Source organism: Castor canadensis, chromosome X (genome assembly GCF_047511655.1).
Source record: "Castor canadensis chromosome X, mCasCan1.hap1v2, whole genome shotgun sequence".
Classification (NCBI taxonomy): Eukaryota; Metazoa; Chordata; class Mammalia; order Rodentia; family Castoridae; genus Castor; species Castor canadensis.
Window position 1 is genome coordinate 88,430,313 of NC_133405.1, and position 22,883 is coordinate 88,453,195.

Below are 22,883 nucleotides of genomic sequence, written 5' to 3' on the forward strand. Positions count from 1 at the left end.
ATTGTCCTACTCAGATTTTTCTGTTTCTTCTTGAGTCAGTTCTGTAGTTTGTGTCTTTCTAGGAATTTGTCCATCTCATCATTTTATCTTATTTCTTAGCTTACAATTGTTAATAGTATTCCCTTTTAATCCTCCTTATTTCTGTAAGATTGGAGTGATATTTTAATAATTCAAATCTTCTTCCTTTTTCTGTTTTGCTTTTTACAAAACAAATATGTTCCTCAATCAACTGTACAATTTACAAAACAGAAGACTAGAAGACACAAATAAATAGGCATATCAAAGAGATGGGTACGTTGCTAACTCCCTAAAAGTATCTGTAGGCATCAGTTTCTTTACCAGGAAGTTGAGAGGTTGAATCATTCATTGTTGCTAAAGTAGTTGAAAATGTCTGGACTATATCATTTCTATGTTCCAGCATATGCCTAAAAGATATATATTTTTAGACAGAAAATACACAAATCCAATAATTTTATTGGAATATAGTAGCTGTATAGGGGAGTTCATTGTGAGATTTACATATGTGCTTACAATGTAACTTAGATTTACCTCTTCCCCTAACTCCCCTTCTTAGAACAATTTTAGCAGGTTTCATTCTTCTATTTTCATATATGGATACAAAATACATCCACCATATACATCCTTATTCCCCCTTTTCTTGTGTCCACCCACCTCTCACTGGTATCCACCCCTGGGAAAGATCTATTTTTCCCTACTGCCCTTCATTTTTTAAGTGTATTTTGATAGTCCAAGCAGGTTTTGTGTTTGTACTTCAGGCCTGTGTATATGGTGTGTTAATCAAATTAACTCCTACCCCCCGTTACTTACTTATTCCCTATCACTGTGCTCCCCTAATATTCAACAGCTTACCATACAGTGCATTACATTATATTCATATATAGATGAGTTGTTTCAATGTTTTTCATTCCCTAACATTTTCCTTATCTTTCCTGCCTCCTGTAGTCCCCTCAGACAGACTCACAAATAAACTTTTGTTCTCTCTCTCACTGTGTATATGTGTGTGTGTATGTGTATATATATGTACATGATCATATATGTTTCTATATATACATTTAACTCATAGGTCTAGCTTCCACATACAAGGGAAAACGTGACCTTTGACTTTTTGAGCCTGGCTTACTTCACTTAACATGAAGTTCTCCAGTTCCATCCATTTGTTCCATACTGCAAACGATATAATTTCATTTTTATTTATGGCTAAATAAAACTCCATTGTGCATATATAGCACATTTTCTTAATCCATTCATTAGTCGTGAGGCATTTGGGCTGCTTCCAAAGGTTGGCTATTGTAAATAGTGCTGCAATAAACATGGGTGTGCAAGTGGCTCTATCATATCCTGGAGCACATTCCTTTGGATATATACCTAGAAGTGGTATCCGGTTGTGTGGTAGTTCCATATTGCTTTCCATAGTGCTTGTGCTAATTTACATCCCACCAACAGTATAAAAGTGTTCCTTTTCCCCCAGATCCTTGCCAGCATTTATTGTTGTTTGTGTTATTGATGATAGCCATTTTGACTGGGGTGAGATGGAATCTCATTGTAGTTTTGTTTTGCATTTCCTTTATGGCCAGGATGTTGAGCATTTCTTTATATGTTTACTGGCCATTTGTACTTCTTTTTTTGAGAATTATCTGTTCAATTCATTTGCCCATTTATTTAGTGGGTCATTGATTCTTTGAGAGGTTAGTTTTTTGAGCTCCCTGTATATTCTGGTTATTAATCCCTTGTTAGGTGTATAATTGGCAAAGATTTTCTCCTATTCTGTAGGCTTTCTCTTCTGTTTGGTGACTATTTCCTCTGCTGTGCAGAAGCTTTCTAGTTTCATGCAGTCCCATTTGTCAATATTTTCTCTTAATTGCTGAGGTATTGGAGTTCCATTCATAAAGTTATTATCTATGTGTATGTAGTCCAGTGTCTTCACTATTTTTTCCTGGATTAATTTCACTGTTTCAGATCTTACATTAAGATCTTTAATCCATTTTTAATTAATACTAGTACAAAGTAAGAGACTTGGATCTAGTATTTGCATCTTCTGCAGGTGGAAATCCAGTTTTCTCAGCACCATTTGTTGAAGAGGATGTCCTTTATCCAACACATATTTTGGGCACCTTTGTCAAAAATCAGATGGCTATGGTTGCATGGGTTTGTGCCAGGGTCTTCTGTTTTATTCCACTGGTCTTCATGTCTGTTTTTGTGCTAACATCATGCTGCTTTTATTACTATAACTCTGTAGAAAATTATCTGTTCAGTTCATTTGCCCATTTATTTAGTGGGTCATTGATTTGAAGTCAGGTATTGTGATACCTCCAGCATTGCTGTTTTGGCTCAGGATTGCTTTGGCTATTTGAGGACTGTGAGCCCAATGTTCTTGAAGGGAGTAGTAGGAGGTAAGGGTTTCTACTCTTACAGATTAGATTCCACATTACAGATTAGAGCCAGATTATGATAATGTGTGAACGTCAAGATGCTTTATTAGTGGGAAGCGCTTGAGGATTTTAAAGTGTGAGAGTAGACAGTAAAATTGATGGTCAAAGAAACTGGTGTGATAGTGGCATATAGTAGGGATTGGAGCTGGGAGAGTATTACTCAGGGATTTGTCCATGTATAAAATGTTGAGGGCAATGATAGTGGAAATGGAAAAGGGAGAGAGGAGGACCAGAGATTGTCTCTGATTTGGGAAGCCCTCCCTGGTTCTAGGGAGGGAGGAATCAGTTGTCTTTTTCACCCATGCCTCTTTCACAGTTAGTGGTTAGGCATAGAATAGGTTCAATACAGATATTTCTTAAATTGATCTGCATTCACCCAGCCTTTTAAGTATTCTGAGAGGCTTCCAGGAAGGTCCTCCAATATGGCAGATTCTGAGCATTGTCCATCTTCTTACTTGTCACCTTGGAGCCTGTGTGTGTAATTAGTGAATAATGCTTGTGAAAAAGTACACATTAGCCCAAACAGGCTGTTGAACAGGGTTGGTATGGCATTATGAAATGAAATACTACCCATTGAAGATAAGCTGGACAGGTCAGCTGGACTGACCTGTGTTACTGCATTCTGACATGGTAGTGGACCAGAACAGAACAGGGAAGCTTTCAAGAGCTAGGGATTTAAGAGATCATCAGACCCAGAGGATCTTTTCTGAGACCCTGAGATCAGAGGCACAATAATTTTGACTTTACCTATCACTATTTCCTATGCTGAGAAATATGATCTCTCCAATGTCATGTCCACGAAAAATAGTAATTTCTTTTTGTTGCTGTTGCTGTTGTTGTTGTTATATCCCAAGTATCTGGCATATGGTAGGCACTTGACAGAATTAATGAATAAATGAATCTGTCAGTAGTTTTTCTGGATGAAAGCAGCATATTAACCTAAGGATTGGACTTCTGGATTTCTTACAGTGGAGTAGAGATGTCTTTTCAGAAACCATTTATGAAGAGCCTACCATCCAGGTCTTTAGTTCTAGCCAGAAGGGTCTTCTCCACCAAATTCAGTATAAGCCATCTGCCTTCATACCTGTCACTGTTATTTGGATCTACAGTGCCATAGAGTATGGCCTGGGTCTAAATCTGGTTCTGTTCCTGCCCTTATATCCTGTACTCCTTCCCACTGGAACTGTTCCAAATATTCATCATATTACCGCCTTCCAAAAGCCAACATTTTGATTTGTCTTGTCTTAACTTCCTGAGAAGAGAAAGGTTCATATCTCTTAATGACCTACCTTGGGTACCCTTTTTGTAGCAGGGCTTAGTTTGTTCTTTGAGAAGCAGAGAAAAGCTAATAGATTATTAAAGAGTGGGGTTTAAATTATTACAAACGGCAGCATCATTTATATGAGATGTTTACTTCAATTTCACCTTAGAATCACTTTTTTGATCTTGTCTATTCCTTGGATTAATCATCCCTATACTGCCTCTTAATTATATTAAAAGACAGCTATTTGCCTATCAAAGACACAAAACTGACCTTTTGGAGGAGATTCCCAATAAATCACTTACAGAGTGTGATAGGTTATTGGTGGAGGTAAATTTTGCCCATTTAGCTGTATATGAGAAATTCACTAATTCTACTTGCTTTGGTTTGTAGCAAATAAACGAAATATGTCCTGGTGACATCTGTAGGCTCCCCACCCTCTAGCAAAGAAAGTGAGAAGGAACAGCTACCATTCCTCTAACTCCATCTCAAAGACTCTGCCTATTAAACCCACTCATCAACAGGCTATTCTTATGTCAGAAATGGGGATCCATCTACACTACTGTTCTCAGCTTCTTGAGTCAGGATGTGGGAAATCTAGAAAGTAGGGAGAGGAAATATGAGAGTTGATTAAAGCTGTTAAGATAATTGGCAAGCTCCTTGGCTAATTACCCCTGTCAGACTTTGCCATTTTGCCTGAGGAGTTTACCCTTCTTTTTCTGCCTGTCTCCATGGCTTTTCCCTTTTTCTAGGACTGGGTGAATCTGATTCAAGCTAAAATTATTCAAGATCCAGGCACATCTCACCCAGTTTCCCCAGAGAAGATTTTTTTTCAGCTTCCTTTTGACTTCATGATTTAGAAATCTCAATCTTTTTATTTTTGGATAATTCTATTAGTTTTCAGGCCATGTTGTCCCAAGCCTTTTCTTTCTCTCTTCCTGACTCTCATAGAGCTAGAGTCACACAAATGTGCTGGTAGAGTGCTTTAAGAGGGTAGGCTCTAAGATTACAATGCCTAGTTCTGATCCCAACTTCTCTACCTTCTAACTGTGTGACTTGGGACATATTCCTTAACTTTGCTTCGCCCCTATTTACTCTTCTGTGAAATGGTGATAACAGTGGTACCTACCTAGCAGGACTGCATAAAGTATATAGAAAGTTCTTAGCATAGTGGCTTTTGTATAGAAAGGGGTTAATCAGTAATGGTTGTTACTATTTTATAGGGAAAAATGCTGCCATCCCTACCCCAACCTTAAAAAGGTAGAGATCTTTGCATGTCTAAAGAATTTTACAGTCAAATTTTGATTATTAGTAGTATATTCTTTGGTGGAAACCAACACCAAAAACACTCTTTGAGATACTTACTCTAGCATCCAACTGTGGTCTCTACACTTGTAGACACTTAAACACTGTATTTTGGCAATAATCTGTCTGTAGCATGTAAGATGTATAGTTTATATTTTTCTTTTTTTGATGCATTCTTTCTACCTAGATGCACATCAGCATGAACAAATTCTGCTTGCCATGACTTTTCTCTCTTCTGAGACCTTCTTAGATAAAAGGTCTCTTGGAGATTACTTAGTCATGCCTCATATCTTCTATTTCACAGATAGGTCACCAGTGTCATAAAGATTATATCCATGCTTAAGGTCAGGAAGTCACCGTAGAGCCATGTCTGGAACTCTGTTTGCAGGAGCCTCTGATTGAAGCCTCTCTGGATACCCAAAAGTTTTAATTTATCCATTTTCTTCCTGGTTGAAACTTCCCAAGGAAAGCGGTTAACCCATTATTTGTTTTTCTGCTTGTTTCCACAGCTTTGGGTGAACCAGGAGGATGGGGTGGAGGAAGGGCCCAGTGATATGCAGAATGGGCACCTGGACCCTAACTCAGAGTGCCTTTGTCTGGGCCGGCCACTACAGAACCGGGACCAGATGCGGGCCAATGTCATCAACGAGATCATGAGCACTGAGCGTCATTACATCAAGCACCTCAAGGACATTTGCGAGGTATCCATGGTGGTGCATGTAGGGGCATGTGGGGTGGGGTGGTGGGACACATTCACAGAAAACTGACAATCCTCATGGGCTTGCCTATGAAGTCCCAAGATTTTGGAAAGGGCAGCTAGACCGACCTTCCAGAATCTGTACAGTTGGGTAAACCTGTTCCCTTGGGGTTCTAAATTTATCTGTTTTCCTCCTTTTCTCTGCCTGTCTTTCTAATTCATTTATTCATATTTACTTTTCCCCCTTCCCACCTTCCTATTGTCCCTCCCCCACTCTCTTCCCCTTTTCTGTCTCTTTGCTCCTCTCTCCCAAGTCTCTAGCTTTGTCCTCTTGGTTTGTGATCCAGTTGCTACCTCCGTGTAATGGCCTAATATAACTCACTCATTAAAGCAAAGCCCGTTTCTCTTAAGGCTTGAATGTATACCAGAGTCTCTGGTTTACATGGAGAACTTATTAGGTATTTAGATCCCAATGCCCTTGACCCTGCCATCCAAGTTTGAGTTATCTGGCTTGGGTAAGGCATAAGCATCTTTAAGTTCAGAGGGCATCTCTGGTCTTCCTCCTTCACTTGGAGAGTACCGGTTGTTGGTTACAGCAGGAAGGAGTTTGGGGAAAGGAATCTATTTAAAATGAAGGTTAAATCAACAAGCCTCAGCTCTGTTAATATGTTACTTTACATCCTAGGAGTTGTATCTCTACATTTCCTAACTCCATCCCTTCCATCTCTCTGTGCTAAGTGAAGAGGAGAGCTTTTCTCCTCACACCGTCTTGAGCTCAGTGGAGGAAACTGGCATTTTCAAAGGAAAGGGTACTTTATTAAACACTAAGGAAAAACCAATGAAAAATGGAGAAAAGAACGTTTTTAAAAGGACTAAACACACAGATACACACAAACACTCCCACATACACACTGATAGTTTTCTTCTGGACCCAGGAAAAGCTCTTCTTTAAATCTTTTGTCTCCTTCTTTCCAGAGGACATAATCAGGTCCTATTTTCTGTCCCCCAACCTGGGGCCTACTTTGAAGTCAGCAGTACAGCTCTAACATTTTTCAGAGTTCTTGTTTCTCTAGAGCAGGGCTGCCCAATAGAACTTTCTGCAATGATGATAGTATCTGTTTCCCCTCTCTAGTAAACTATCTGCCAGTCACCTACTTGTGGTTGTCAAGCATTTCAAATGTGGCTAGTGTTACTAAGAAATGGAAGTTTTATGTTTTGTACTTGTAATAGTTTTATTAAACAACAGATGCACAATAAGCTATATATACTTCAAGTATATACTTTCTATATACACAATCAAGATAATACACATATCAATCAGTCACCAAAAGTTTCCTGCCCCCCAAATACCCAGACCAAGAAATCACACAAAATGTAATTATTTTTGGCCTAGCTTTTTTCTTCCTTTCCTTGTAATTGTCGGAGATTTGTCCATGTTGTTGCATGTATTTATAGCTCATTCTTTTTCATTGCTGTATAGCATTACATTGCATTACCACATTGCAACAATACAAAAATGTTTTGAATTAACTTCTAGCAACATTAGAAAAGTTTTGAGAATGTGAGTCTGTGTCTAGCTTAGAAAAATTAAATTTTAATTTAATTTAATTTAACTGTAGTTAATCTAAATTAAATAACCACATGTGACTTATAGACCTGAACTTTATTTAACTCATTTTGTTTCTTCTCCTGGGAAGGTTAAAGTTTATCTCCCCTTCCTCTAGTGCCCCCAACTCAAGAATCAGTAAAGTATAGTGGAAAGAACTGGAAGGACTCTGGAGATAAGGAATGCTGTTTTTCACATCCTAACTTAGTTACTAATTAAAGCTATAGCTTTGAAGTCATCCCCACATCCCTTGACCTTCAATATTCTTTTTTGTCCAATGGGCTTCATTACATACCTGCTTCTTAAGGTTGTTGAGGAAATTAAGTAAATATAATATTATAACAAAATCTGTTGTATTTGAGGAAAAGTTGTTTTCCTTCCTTCCCCTCTTTTTCTTCATCTGTTCACCCATCCATTTGTATCTCTCATTTTTTCTCTTCCTTCTACTTTCACACAAATGCTTAAATTCACCCAAGCATGTGCTATAAGGCACTGGGTATAAAGCCACTTACTTTAATTCAGCAGTTGTTAGTGGAGTTCTGTGGCATGCCCAGTCATATCATCCCTGGTCACACCATAGCTCCTACCCTCAAAGTGTACTCTAGATAAGCAACATCTGTACCACCTGGAACTTGATAGACATGCAAAATCTTTGGCTCCATCTAGACCTACTAAAAAGATGATGTATTTTTACAAACTTACTATTAGGTTTTTTTGGCACTCATATTTCATGGCCAGCTCATCTTAAACTTATAAACCTTCAAAATTTAGTGATGTCTAACAGAACGCCCAAAGAGCTTCTATATGGATAACTTTGTTCTTAAAAAAAATTCAAGGTCATTATCATTGTATTGTACAAAATAAGCACTTGGATTAATACCGCTATATAGTGTTTTAAATTTTTCAAAACCCATGGAGATAGAAATATTGTATTTAAATACAAGATCACTGTCCATATAATGCCTTAAAGGTGTTGCCTTTAGTATGTATTGGGAAGGAAATCTCCAGACTTTTAAAATCTGTTTATATGTTTATTTTTGTTTACATAAGGAATACCATTTATAGTTTTGTGTACACTGGAGGTCTATAACAAGAAGTATATATTTTCAAGATTTTAAAAAGTGATTTAATAATTTTTGTAAATATTTTCAGGCTTCTGCAGCTGTAGCTCCTCACTGAATCCCTCACTTGCTCATGCATAAGTGTATTTGAAATACCAAATATACAGTTTTAGTATTTTTGCCTGTTAATGATTCCTTCACATATGTAACATTTTGGTTGAGATGTTAAAGCTACTTTGAGGTGGCCAAATGTAAACTACAAGCCTTAAATAAAGTGATACAATTTTGCATAATGCCACATCATAGTTCAATAAATTTGGACTGCCATGCAAAGAAAATTCCAATGACATTCCTCACAGACATTGAAAAGTCAACTCTAAAGTTCATGTGGAAGTACAAAAGCTTCAAAAAGCTAATGTATTACTGAACAAAAAGAGCAATGCTGGAGCTATCACTATACCTGACTTCAAACTATACTACATAGTGATAGCAGTTAAAACAACATGGCACTGGCCCAGAAATAGACACAAAGACTAATGGAACAGAATAGAAGGTGCACACATAAATCATGCAGCTACAGCCACTTGATTCTTGACAAAGGAACCCAAAACATATGATTAAGAAAAGACAGCCTCTTCAATGAATATTGTTGGGAAAACTAGATTATCTATATGCAGAAGACTGAGACTAGATCTCTGTCTTTCACCATGTACATATCTCAATTCAAATAGATGAACGACCTTAATGTTAAGCCTGGAAATTTTGAAACTACTACAGGAAAGAATGGGGGAAATACTGGCAAGTATAGGCATAGGCAGTAACTTCTTAAATAAAACTCCAATATCTTGCAATTAAGAGAAAGCATTGACAAATAGGACTATATGAAACTAAACAGCTTCTGAATAACAGATAAAATGGTCACCAGACTGAAGAAGCAGCCAACAGAATGGGAGAAAATCTTTGCCAGCTACACATTTGACAAGGTATTAATACCAGAATTTATAGGAAAGTCAAAAACTAGCTCCTCCCCCAAAGAATCAACGACCCAATGAAGAAATGGACAAATAAACTGAACAGAAATTTTTCAGTAGAAGTACAAGTGACTAAAAAATACATGAAGAAGTGTTTAATACCCCTGACCATAAAGGAAATGCAAATCAAAACACATTAAGATTCTACTTTATTCCTGTTATCTCCTGTTATAATGGCTATCATCAAGAACACAAACAACAAATGTTGGTAAGGATGCAAGAGAAAAGGAACCCTCATACACTGTTTGTGGGAATGTAAATTAGTATAACCAGTATGGAAAGCACTGTGATGATTCCTCAAAAAACTAAAAATAGAACTGTATATGATCTAGCAATACCACTCTTGGGCACATATCTAAAAGAATGTAAGTCAGGATACAATGCAGACACTTGCATACCCATGTTTATTGCAGCATTATTCACAATAGCCAACCTATGGAAACAGCCCAGATGTCCTACAACTGAGGAATGGATTAAGAAAATGTGTTAGATAGATAGATAGATAATGACATATTATTTAGCCATAAAGAAGAATGAAATTTTGTCCTTCAGAGTAAATGGATGGAGTTGTAGAAGGTCATATTAAGTGAAGTAAGAAACCAGGTTAAAAAGACAAAGGTCACATATTTTCTCTCATATGTGGAAAATAGACCCAAATACAAGCATCATCATATACACATATATACAGAAGATGTTTATAATAGTGGACTATTAGCGGAGACTACAGGAGGAGGGAATGAAGAAGAGAATGAGAGAATGATATAGAGTGAATAATATTGAAATGCATAACATCTGTGTAGAACAAAATGACACATACTGGAAACTGTCAAACAATACAGGGTAGGGGGAAAAGGGTAAGGAATAATAATAGAAAGTGTTAGACTGATTAAAGTACAATATATTCACAGGTAAAACACTAAGGCAAAACCTTAGTGAACAATAAACACTTAAACAACAAAGGACAGTAATTAAAACAGGTCATGACAAGAGGAATATAAGAAGAAATAAAAGAATTTCAAATAGAAACGAAGTCAAATTATCCCTGTCTGCAGGTGACATGATCTTATACCTAAAAGACCCTATAAACTTCACAAGAAACTCCTAGACATCATCAACAACTTCAGCAAAGTAGCAGGATAAAAAATCAATATACAAAAATCAGTAGCTTTTCTAAATACTAACAGTGAACAGACTGAGAAAGAATTTAGGAATACAATCCCATTTTCAATAGCCACAAAAAATTAAAATACCTAAGAATAAATTTTAAAATGAAATGAAAGACCTTTATCATGAAAACTACAAATCACTGAAGAAAGTAACTGAAGAAGACATCAGTATATGGAAAGACCTCCCATAGATCTGTAGAATTAATATTGTGAAAATGACTATATTACCAAAAGCAATCTCTTTGTTCAGTGCAATCCCTATCAAAATTCCAATGGCATTCCCAACAGAGATAGAAAAATCAACCCTAAAGTTCATATGGAAGCACAAAAGACTGTGAATAACCAAGGCAATACTGAGCAAAAAGATCAATGCTGGAGGTGTCACAATACCTGACTTCAAAGAATACTACAGAGCCATAGCAAAAACAGCATGGTATTGGCACAAAAACAGACATGAACACTAATGGGACAGAAGACCCAGACATAAATCTATGCAGGTACAGTCATCTTATTTTTGATAAAGAAGCCCAAAACATAAGATGGAGAAAAGCCAGTCTCTTCAACAAATGGTACTTGGAAAATTGGGTATCTGCATGTAGAAGACTGAAACTCGATCTCTGTCTTTCACTCTGTACAAGTATCAATTTGAAGTGAATCAAACACCTTATATATAATATGTACATTGTACACACACATGCATGTATACATACATATATATACATGCACACACATTGTACATATATATGGAAATGTTACAACAAAACCCCCATGTACAACTATTATATACTAATATAAAATTCATACATTATAAAATTCATGATATCAATCAGCCCATAAGATAATTCTTTGTTCATCACTATTGTGGAAAATCTGATATTTATCAGGTATGCCAAAAGAAGGGGATTAAAAAAGTAAAAGCAAGTCTCCAGGGAAGTAGTTATCTCTCTTGGCTTTTCTACTCTCAGACGCCTAGGCAACTGTATGATTTAGGGGTCGATGTTGACATTTATGGGTTATGCAACTACTCCCATATTCTGATATCCCATCCCTTATTTCCTTGATAAAGTCAGTTCTAAATATTATTTGTAATTCTTTCAGCAAGTCATGTACCCTAAACATATGGTTGGAGGACATTTTGAGAAGACATTGGATCCACAACCCTCCCGCCCCCATTCTTGTTTATATTGCATTCAAGGAATTCTTCTTGCAGATGTATTTTATTTATGCTCTCTGGCAAAGATCTTTTCTCTTAATTGTGAAAAAAATTTTAAGATAGCATTAGAGGAGTTTTAAAGTATGAACAAAATCAACCAGAATCCACCAAATTAAATCCACAAGCAGAATTGTTTGTGCTTTTGCATAACCCCTTTAAATCTGTCCATAAGTATACATGTGTATATATGAAAAGTAGTAATCATAGTGATATACTATTTATGTTCTGATTTGTGATATTGTATTATATATTCTTTAAAGTTTTTACACAGTCTTTCTGATCATTTTAATGACTATATAATATTCCATTAAGCTAAATGTTACAGAATATATTTATAATCTAGCATTAGCTTTAAAACAACAGTTGATAAAACAGTCCACGGTTCCATGATTCTGTGGGCAGTCACATTCTTCCTAATATGTAGCTTAATCACAACATAGATAATAGAAAGAAAATAGTTTTCTTGATAATGGCAATGAAGACCATTACTGGGGAATTAGAAAGCTGCTCTGACATTTCCCTCTATTTTCTTTTTTTTTTTTTAAACCTTCTCTTTTTTTAAATTTTTTATTAGGATATATTTGTTGTACAGAGAGGATTCATTGTGATGATTCCAAATAGGCTTACACTGTACATTGGTTAGATCACCTCCACCATCTTTCCCCCTCAGCCCCCTCCTACCCCACTTAAAGTAATTGCAAGAGATTTCATTCTTTTTCATGTGTGTATATGAAGTCCATCAACCACATTTCCTGACTTTTATCTCCTTTGTTCACCTTCCACAAGTACCCCCCATGTGCGCACACACACACACACAGACACACACACAGAGTACCTATTTTATAGTCCTTTCATTATTAATTTCTAAGGTGATGTTCAACAGAGTTTCTCAATGTATCCCCACTGTGAGTATACTTTACTTTGATTAGTTCAATTCCAGAGACATTTTTCCTTTTCATTTCCATTGTATTTCATACTGATGTTGAGCTCTAGTATCTTTGATGCATTTGTGGGTTTCATGATGTTTAGTTCCTTCCTGAAACTTTTCAAATGGGAGTAGTGAACATAACTACTAAATATTTCCTGAACTGACTTCCCACAGGACAAGTGAGCTGTCTAGGCTGGACTTTCCAGCTCTCACTGCAATCACTCACCAATACCTACTGTTTACTGTCAAGTGACATGCTAAATGTGACATTTTTACCAATATCTCCTCCTAGCTGTACTTCTGTGCCTACTTTTAAGGAGAAAAAGCAGGAGTAGGAGTGAGGAAGCCTCTGCTGCCCTGATTAATGTGTTGATGATATGCTCACTGCTGTCCTTGCTCCATTGTAGCTAAGACATTTTCAGAGGTGGTGGGGAGAGAGACAGACAGACAGACACACTGGCACACAGACTGACCCAGTCAGATTAGACCCTGGGAGTTATATTAGGGAGCAGTGTACAGGAGTTTATTGCCTGTCTCTCTATTAGTCAAGGAAAGTTTTCTGGGAGAAATTTTGGTAGCTACTTCAGTAAAGCAAATGGAGCCAAAAGGTATCATGGGAATTAGAGGGCATCATCTTTCTGGTCAAGAACTGAGTATAAAAGAATGTATGAAATCAGGAGAGTCCATGTAATGATTCACTTCTGTAATCCCAGCTACTCGGGAGGCAAAGGCAGAAGCTAGTGCTCAAGACCAGCCTGGGCAAAAAGGTAGTGAGACCTTGTCTCAAAACAGTAAAACTAAAAGGTCTGGGAGTGTAACTCAAGTGGTAGAGTACTTACCCAAATATGTGTGAGGCCCTGGTTTAAATCCCCAGTACCACACTAAAGAAAAAAAAAAGATAAAGAATGCAGGAAATCTTGAGTGTGTCATTCAGCAAACACTTCAGACAGTTAAATAGATGTCAAAACAAGCACAGACTATTAATTTTCACACTGTTGAACATATCTACTAATTAATAGCTGAATTGCAGAAGATCCAGGGAAATGAGATTAGAGATTGATAAAGGAATTTGAAGCCAGGGATGAGAATCTTCCCGAAGTATGCCAAGATGACGTCATTGGCAGTTGTGTTAAGGAAGACAAAGTGAGGGTAGGGACAGTATCAGATGTGGTAAATCAACTATTAAAGCAGGAGCTTCAACATTTAAGGAAAGTGCTAAGAAAATTGTACTTAACCTTTAGGTGAAGCAAGTAACCATAATTCATTTGCATTAAGAATATATATTTTAGTTTTTACTTGACTTTTCAATTAGCCTACATTGATAGTACAAGGGGGTTAATTGTGATAATTCCATAGATGTGTGTAGGGTACTTTGAACAAGTTCACCCCTTGCATTATATTCCCATACCCCTGGCCCCACACCAACAACATTTTAATGTGCTAATAATTTATAATAAGGGCAGTATCATCAGTTAAAGATCCACATCAGTAGGTTCACAATGGAGGACCCAGTTTAATTTGTGGCTTTTTAAATTTTCCCTTATAATGTGACCTGCATCTAATTACATTAACTTAGTGCTCAAAAGAAATTTTTTTTTTGTGGAACTGGGGTTTGAACTCAGGAGTTTGTGCTTGCAAAGCAGGCACTCTACCACTTGAGCCACACCTCTAGTCTTCATAAATTTCTCTCTTCTCTTCTTTCATCAGTGACTATCTGTATTCATCTGTTTATTCATGAATGTATCCTAAATGCCTACCCTGTTAGAAATACTAGACCTAAGCACTCATGGGCTTGCCTTGCTGAGCTCGTCCAAATGATATCTCCTGGCCAGGTACCTTAGACACCCAGAAACTTGCTTTAAAAAATGGTTTGATTAGGATCGGGGACATGGCTCAATCAGTAGAGTGCTTCCCTAACAAGTACAATGGCCCTGAGTTCAAGTCCCAGCACTGTGAGGGAGAGGAAAAGGGAGTGAGAGGGAGCAGGTTGGAGGGGTGGGGAGGAGGGAAAGGAAGGGGTTTGGTTTTGTCAGTTCCTATTCCCTTTTTTTTTTTTTCATTTTTCTTTTATTATTCATATGTGCATACAAGGCTTGGTTCATTTCTCCCCCAGTTCCTATTCCCTTATTGGAAGTTTTCCTGTCCTTGTTCTCAGTTGCCAGTTATTTTCATTAATTACTAAGATTTTTTGAGTTGATCTTATAAGGAATGGAACTTCAGAGATCTGAATGGTTCCAGCTAAACCAGTAGCTACTAAAATTAAAATGTTTGTGTTTAACTAGCTTCTGGGAAGGGGCCCTTTGACTCTTGGGGTACTTGTCATAAAACATGATGGGAAAAGCCCCACACTCTGGAGTCTTTATACTCTGAGGACTCGATATTGAAGTGACTTCTCTAAACCTTAGGTTCTTCATATGAAAAATGGAAATGATTATTGCATGCCTACTTTATGAAATGTAGCACCCCAGTACTTAGGAAATGGTAAAGCCCTCTGGAAGAAGGGGGAGTCCTCATCCTTGGCTTTTCCTTTGTCTTCAGGGCTACCTGAAACAGTGCCGGAAGAGAAGGGACATGTTCAGTGATGAGCAACTGAAGGTAATCTTTGGGAACATTGAAGACATCTACAGGTTTCAGATGGGATTCGTGAGAGATCTGGAGAAGCAGTACAACAATGATGACCCCCACCTCAGCGAGATAGGACCCTGCTTCCTAGAGCATGTAAGAGTCTTACCCCTTTGGGGAGGTTTTCAAAAGACATTAGGGAAGCAACAGGAGGAGAATGTGAACTGTTTGGTTCTGTTCAGCTGCTTTGTTCTACAGTGTGGGAAGAACTTTTTTCTGGCCCTGGTTTTGAACCCTGGTTCTAACCAGGTTATAAAGATTTAGGGAGGTACTGTGATTTGGTCTAGGATTCTCTCTTTACCATTTCACTCCTCTCTCTGTCTTTGCAGGTTCTTACCAGTAGGATTTTTCTTTATCTTTTCTTGTTGTGTTCAGTTTCAATGAGCTCCACTGGTTGGGAGGAACTCAACATATTCACTACATAGGAAATCCAGAGTTTGAGAAATAAGAAGAATTAGCAAGAAAGGAGGCCCTTGAAATGTATTTAGAGGAGAACAACAGGGCAAGAGAAGTGGCAAGTGTAAGAAAGGAACCATGTTCTTAAAGGAAGGATCACTAGGAAGCAAGTCAGTGACGATTTGAGACCTGTGCCTGGGATGACTGTTGGGAAAACTTTGAGTAAGCCCCTTATCCCTTCAGTTTCCTCATCTAGAATGAGAAATTTTTCCTGTAATACCTCTGTGGTTCTCTAATATCTTTGGTCTTATTCACAGACAACTCTTCTCTCCCCTTTTAAAGGAAGTATTTATTTTTAAAGAGGTAAAAATGACATAATATTAAATTCAAACTACACACAAAAGTATAGAGTTACAAATGAGTCTTTTTGGAAATTTCCTGCATTTTTTATGGGAATGTGTGTTGAGGGGTCCCTAATGCCAGTCTCACAGGATTTTAGTGTATAATTTACCCATGACTATGATTTATTATGCTGAAAGGACCCAAGGAAAACTCAACAAAAAGAAAAGGTACATGGAGAAAAGTCCAGTGGAAACCAGGCGTAAGGTTCTAAGAGTCCTTTCCTAGTTGTGTCCATAATATGTTGTCTGCCAGGGAAACTCATTAGACTTTGTATCTAAGGTTTTATTGGCGGGGGGGTTGTTGTTCACATAGGTATCCCATATATAGCAAGTGTCAAAATACTGGACTCTCAGTGGGAAAGCAGATGTTCAACATAAACCACATAAACAGTCTAGGAACAATGAACTTCTCTTTTCCAGGAAATGGTGAAGAACCCTCTTGGGCTCTAAATTCCATGATGCTAGTAAAGGACAAACTTTTCAAGCAGGCCTTTCAAAGGGTCTGATATGATGACTTTCTTCTGTATGGCATATAAATGGTTTCAATCATCTCAGATAGTACTTGAGCAGTATTCATAAAAGTTAAACATGTGTATGACCTTGTAGTTCTATTCCAAAAATTATGCCCCAGAGAAATTCTCACAGAGGTCTAGAGTGAGCATATACAATGTTGACAATGTTATTGTGGTGTTCTGGTGGAGTAAAGTTAGAAGCCCTTTAGGAATTTACCACCAGGGTGATGGATAAGAAACAATATGGGACATGTTTATTGCAGGAAACAGAATACATAGTAGATGTATATACCTTATATATACAAGAGATATCACAGACATAATGTTAGGTGGAAAAAATAGTATATAGAACAATGTTCCTCAACTACAGGCTGCCTTTTGCATTGTAATGTGCTTAACAACATTCCTTGTCTCTACCCACAAGATGCCATAGCACCTCCCCCCTGCCCCCACCATTTGTGACAACCAAAAATATCTCTGGGCATTGTCAAATGTTCCCTGGTGGACAAAAAGAACTGATGATCTATTGAAATAATTACATTTCTTTACTCTTAAATCTGTTAATGTGGTGAATTTTAATTGAAGAATTTTCATATACTAGAATGTTGTATTAGGATAAAAACCTAATAATGATATGTTATCCCTTTTATGTATTATTTTTGCCTTTTAAAAAATTAGATTGGCTGGACACTGCTGGTTTATGCCTGTAATCCTAGCTATTTAGGAGGCTGAGATTGGGAGGATTAAGGTTCAAGGCCAGCCCGGGCAAATAGTGTGCAAGACCCCCCACCTCCAAAATAACCAGAGCAAAATGGACTGGAGGTATTTCTCAAGCAGTAGCGTGCCTGTTTTGCAAGTGTAAAGCCCTGAGTTCAAACCCTGGTCCTACAAAAAAATTTAAAAATAAAAACTAAAAAACTAGATTTCTTACCCTTTTATTGGTTCTATGATGTCATTTTAATCAATATTTTAGGTATAATTTATATACTATAAGATATAGTTAGAAGTATATATTTCAATGGATTTTAGCAATTGTATATAGTTATGCATCCACCATTATAATCAAGATATAGAACCCTCATCCTCCTCTTGCAGTCAATTTACGACTCCACTCTATCCCTGTTTTTTTAATTACAATAACTTTGCACTTTTTCTAGCATGTCATATAAATGGAATAATACAGAAGGATCTTTTGTGTTTGTCTTCGTTCATTTAACACAGTGCTTTTGTTATCCATTCATGTAAATGCACAAGCCAGTAATTGGTTCTTTTTACCCATTTACCAATTGATCTGCGGTTTTCCCAGTTTTGAGCTGTATGAATAAAGCTGCTAGAAACATTCCAGTACAAGTTTTTTTTAAAACATATATCTTCATTCTTGGATAAATACCTAGGGTTAGAATTACTGCGTTGCATATATTTCATGGATTTCAGGTGTTTTCCTTAATTTTATAAGAAAATGCCAAACCATTTTCATTTTCACTACTAATATAAGAAGAGTTTGAATTGCTTCACACAGTTATCAATACTCAATATTATTTTAGCCATTCTAATAGATATATAGTGGTATCTTATAGTTTTAAATTGTATTTCCTAATGGATCATGATGTTGAGCATATTTTTCATGTGTTTATTTGCCATAAAATCTTCAGTGAAGTGTTTGGTCATGGTTATTTTTTGCCCATTTTAAGTGAAGTGTTTATTTTATTGTTTACTTTAGAGAATTCTTTATTCTTCTTATTACTAGTGCTTTGTCTGATATATTATTTGGAGATATTTTATCCCAGTTAGCTTTTAATTTTGTTGAAATTTGATTTAATCACTCTTTTCTTTTTTAAGATTCGCTTTTTGAAAGATTTAGAAATATTTACCTAAACCAAACCCAAATTCACAAAGATTCCACATGTTTCCTTCCTTTCTTTCATGGTAGGGATGTTTGAACTCAGGGCCTCACACTTGATAGGCAGGCACTCTACCAGTTGAGCCATTTCCCCAGCTCTCTTTTTTTTTTTCTTGAGACAGGGTCTCAGAATGTAGCCTTGGCTGGCTGTGAACTCAAGATCCTCATGCCTGGCCTCTCCAGTGCTGGGATTACAGGCCTGTGCCACTATGCCCTCCAATTTCCTACTTTTTGAACTACATCTTCTTATTTCTTCCTATCCCTTCACCCTTGGTAATCACCATTCTGCTCTGTTTTTTTGTATTTGACTTATGTTTTACATTTCTTATATAAGTAAGATCATCATGAAGTATTTTTCTTTATATGTCTGGATTATTTAATTTAGCATAATATATTCCAGTTTCATCCATATTTTTACAAAGGACAGGCTCTCCTTCGTTTTTAAGGGTGAATAATTTCCCATTGTGCATACTGATAAGTATATTGTTTGTGTATCCTGCTGCTTTACTGATTGATTTGCTTGAACAAGCTTTTTGTGGAGTCTTTAGAGTTTTCTGCATACAAGATCATGTCATCAGCTATGCAGGAATTTTACTTATTCCTTTCTAATTTGGATGCCTTTTTTTCTTGTATGATGGTTATAGGGAGGACTTCTATTATTATGCTGAATAGAAATGGTGAGAGTGAGCATCCTTATACCATATATATTAGAGAAGTTTGGGTTTTTTTCTATTTATATAATGTTAGATATGGGATTCTCATAAATGGCTCTTATTATGCAGAAAATTTTTCTACTATACCTAATGTGTTTTTATATTTTATAATGAAATGATATTGAACTTTGCCAATATTTTTCTGCACTTATTGTAATACTCATGTGTTTTTATCTTTCCTTTATTAATATAGTGTATCATATGAATTGATTTGAATATGTTTACCCAACCAGATACCAGGGATAAATCTTATTTGGTCATGATGTATAATTTTCTGGGAGGTTGTTGGATTTAGCTTGTTAATATTTTATTAGGAATATTTGCATCTCTGTTCATTAGAGATTTAGTTTTCTTGTGGCATCTTTGTCTGGCTTCAGTATGAGAGTAATGCTAGAATCATAAAATGAGATGGAAGCATTCCTTCTAGTTTTGTTTTTTGGAAGAATATAAGAGGGGTTGGTATCAATTATTCTTTGAATGATAGACTTCAGCTTTTATGCCATCTGGTCCAGGGCTTCTCTTCATTGGCAAATTTTTAATTAGTACTTCAGCCTCTTTTATTTGTTATTGGTCTATTCAGGCTTTCTATTTCTTCTTGATTCAATCTTAATAGGTTGTATATTCCTAGGAATTGATCCATTTCCTCTAGGGTAGCTAATTTATTGGCACATACTTGTTCATAAAAGTCTCTACTTATCCCTTTCATTTATGAGGCATCTGTTATAATGTCATGATTTTCATTTCTCATTTTAATTATTTGTGTTTTAATTATTTGTATCTTCTCTCTTCCTTGATTAGTCTAGCTAAAGATTTGTCATTTTTTTCAGATACCTTCTACATTATGTTGATTATTTTTTCTAGTTTTTCTATCCTGATTTATATCTTATCTTTATTATTTACTTCTTGTTGCTAACTTTGGTTTTGGTTTTTTCTTTCTAGTTCTTTGAGGTATAATGTTAGACTACTTTCTTCAGATCTTTCTATTGAATGTAAGAATTTATTGGTATAAACTTCCATTTAGAACTGCTTTACTGCATATTATGCTTTCATTTTCCTTTTCTCAAGGTATCTTTTAAATTTACCTTTTGATTTCTTCTTTGGCCCACTTGTTATTCAACAGCATGTTATTTAATTTTCATGTGTTTTAGTTAATTTTGTATTCTATAACAGAATACCATAGACTATATAAGTTATAGAGAAAATGAATTTGTTCCTTAGAACTAATGAAAACTAAGAAGTTCAAAAGCATGGGGCTGGCACAAGCGAAGGCCTTTTTGCTCTATCATAGCATGGTGGAAGGGCAAGTGAGCACATGCAAGACTGAAAAAATGAGCCAAGTGCATAATTCATCCTTTTATTAGGTGCTAACTGCCACAATAGCTAACCTACCTCTTCTGTGACAGCATTGATCTGTTCATGAAGGTGGAGCTCTCATGAACTAATCATCTCTTTTGTGTATGTGTGGGATTGGGGTTTGAATTCAGGGCTTCATACTTGCAAAGCAGGTGCTCTACCACTTGAGCTGCACCTCCAGTCCCCCTATTCATCTCTTAAAGGTCCTGCCTTTTAATACTATTACAGTGGCAATTAAATCTCAACATGAGACTTGGAGGGCACAAACCATGGCACTTAGTCCCTGATCTTTTAAAACTCATGTCCTTCTCACATACAAAATACGTTTATTCCATCCCAATAGTTTCTAATTTTTAACTCATTGCAGCATCAACTCTAGTCCAATGTTCAGCATACCACCTAAATTAGATATAGGTGAGATTCAAGACACAATTCATTGTGAGGCAAAATTTTTCTGGCTATGAGACAGTGAAATGAAAACAATTCAGCTACTTACTAAAATAGAGATGTAGACAGAACAGATATTCCCATTCCAGAAGGGAGAAAAGGGAAAGAAGAAAGAGGTCTCAGATAAGTTCATGACTCAACAGGAAAACAATATTAAATTTTAAGACTCCAGAATAACCTCTCACTTCATGTGCTGCTTCCTGGAGGTTTGTGCCCCCAAAGCATCAGGCAGCCTCATCTCTGTGGTTTATTGAGCATAGGCCATACTTCAGCTTTCTCAGGTTGCAGTCTCATGCTTCCAGGTTTTCCCAGTCTGGCATTGCACACTGGTAGTTCTGTAGTTCTGGGGTCTCTGGCATAGCCCCACTTACATGACTACTAAGTATTGCCCTAGTGGAGGCTTACAGTGGCTCTGCCACAGCAACATGTCTCTGCCTGGACCCCCAGGCAGTGCACAATATTCTTTGAAATACTGAGCCATGCCTCAGTAGCTTTTGAATTCTGCAAACCTGCAGGTTTAACACCACATGAATAGAGCCAAGCCTTAATGATTCTAAGTTGTAGAACAACAGCTCAAGCTACACCTGAGCTCACTTGAACCACAGATAGGATAGACAATGTGCTCTATTCCAGATTGTGGAAGCAGACACCTGAGATGGCTTTGGGCCGTGAGCTAGTTTAGGGTAACCCAGGTCCATATCCACAAACCATTCTATTGTCCTACTGTTCTGGGCCTGGAATGGGAATGTCAGCCTGGAAAAATTCTGAAATGCCTTTTTGGTCTTTCTTGCATTTGACTTGATAGATAGCACCTGGCTCCCTTCTATCCATATTTGATCTCTGTAGCAAATGATCACTTGGCCACACTGAGTGTTCTCTCCCATACATGTTTTTTCACTCTTTTGAAGGCTGCAAATTTTCCAAAACTGCTCTGTTTTCTTTTTGTTATGGATTGGTTATAGATTGTCTCCCAGGGGTTCGTGTACTAGAAACTTGGTCCCTAGTGTGGCAATGTTAAAGGGTGGTAAAAGCTTTTTGAGGTGAGGCTTAGTACAAAGTCATCAATTCATTGCAGGCACTGCCCTCAGAAAGAATTAGTGGAGTTTTGTAGAGACACCAGTTAGTTCATGTGAGAATGTATTGTTGTAAGAGTGAGCCTGACCCCTGAATTTCTATGGTTTCCTGTCTTGCCATGTGATCTCTCCCTCTCACAAGTGTTCCTGCTGTTGTGATGCCATCTGTCATGTACCCCTTGCCAATGCTGAGCAGAAGTTGCTACCACGCTCTTGAACCTCCAGAACTGTGAGCAAAATAAACCTCTTTTCTATTTACCTAGTCTTAGGTATTTTCTTAGAGAAAAACAAAATGGATTAATACACCGTTTAATTGTAAATGGTATCTTTAGGTCATCTCTTTACTCTCACCTCTTATTGTATACAGGTTAAATTAGCCACACAGCAGACTGAATATTTTGTAGCACAAATACTTCTTTCACCAGATACCCTAGTTCAGTGCTCTTAGTTTCCATCTTCCTTAAATTCATAGTGCATGGATGTAATACAGCCAAGTTCACAACTACATGAAAAAGATAGCCATTCCTCTACTTTCCAATACCTTGAATCTCATTTTCATCTAAGACCTCACCAGAATTGGTCTTTATTTTCCTACTTCTACTAAAATTCTAAGTATGGCCACTCAAGTAATCTCTAACAAAATTCAGACTTTTCCTATAACTCTCCTCTTTTGAACTGTTTTTAATATTCACCCTTAGTGTGCCAATCATGGCAACTTTTTATAGCCTGGTCCTTTTTTATAGCTTTT

The 22,883-nt window shown here is 36.9% G+C and overlaps 1 protein-coding gene across 10 annotated transcripts in view; it reads left to right on the plus strand.

The window, feature by feature from the left end:
- Positions 1 to 22,883, plus strand: part of Arhgef9 (Cdc42 guanine nucleotide exchange factor 9) — a 354,155-nt gene that overhangs the window by 257,904 nt on the left and 73,368 nt on the right. For all 10 annotated transcript variants that reach the window (XM_074062552.1, XM_074062551.1, XM_074062553.1 and 7 more), the window contains 2 exons: positions 5,526 to 5,717; positions 15,257 to 15,436. In XM_074062552.1, the coding sequence (XP_073918653.1) occupies positions 5,526 to 5,717; positions 15,257 to 15,436 (372 nt within the window). The remainder of the gene's footprint in view (positions 1 to 5,525; positions 5,718 to 15,256; positions 15,437 to 22,883) is intronic.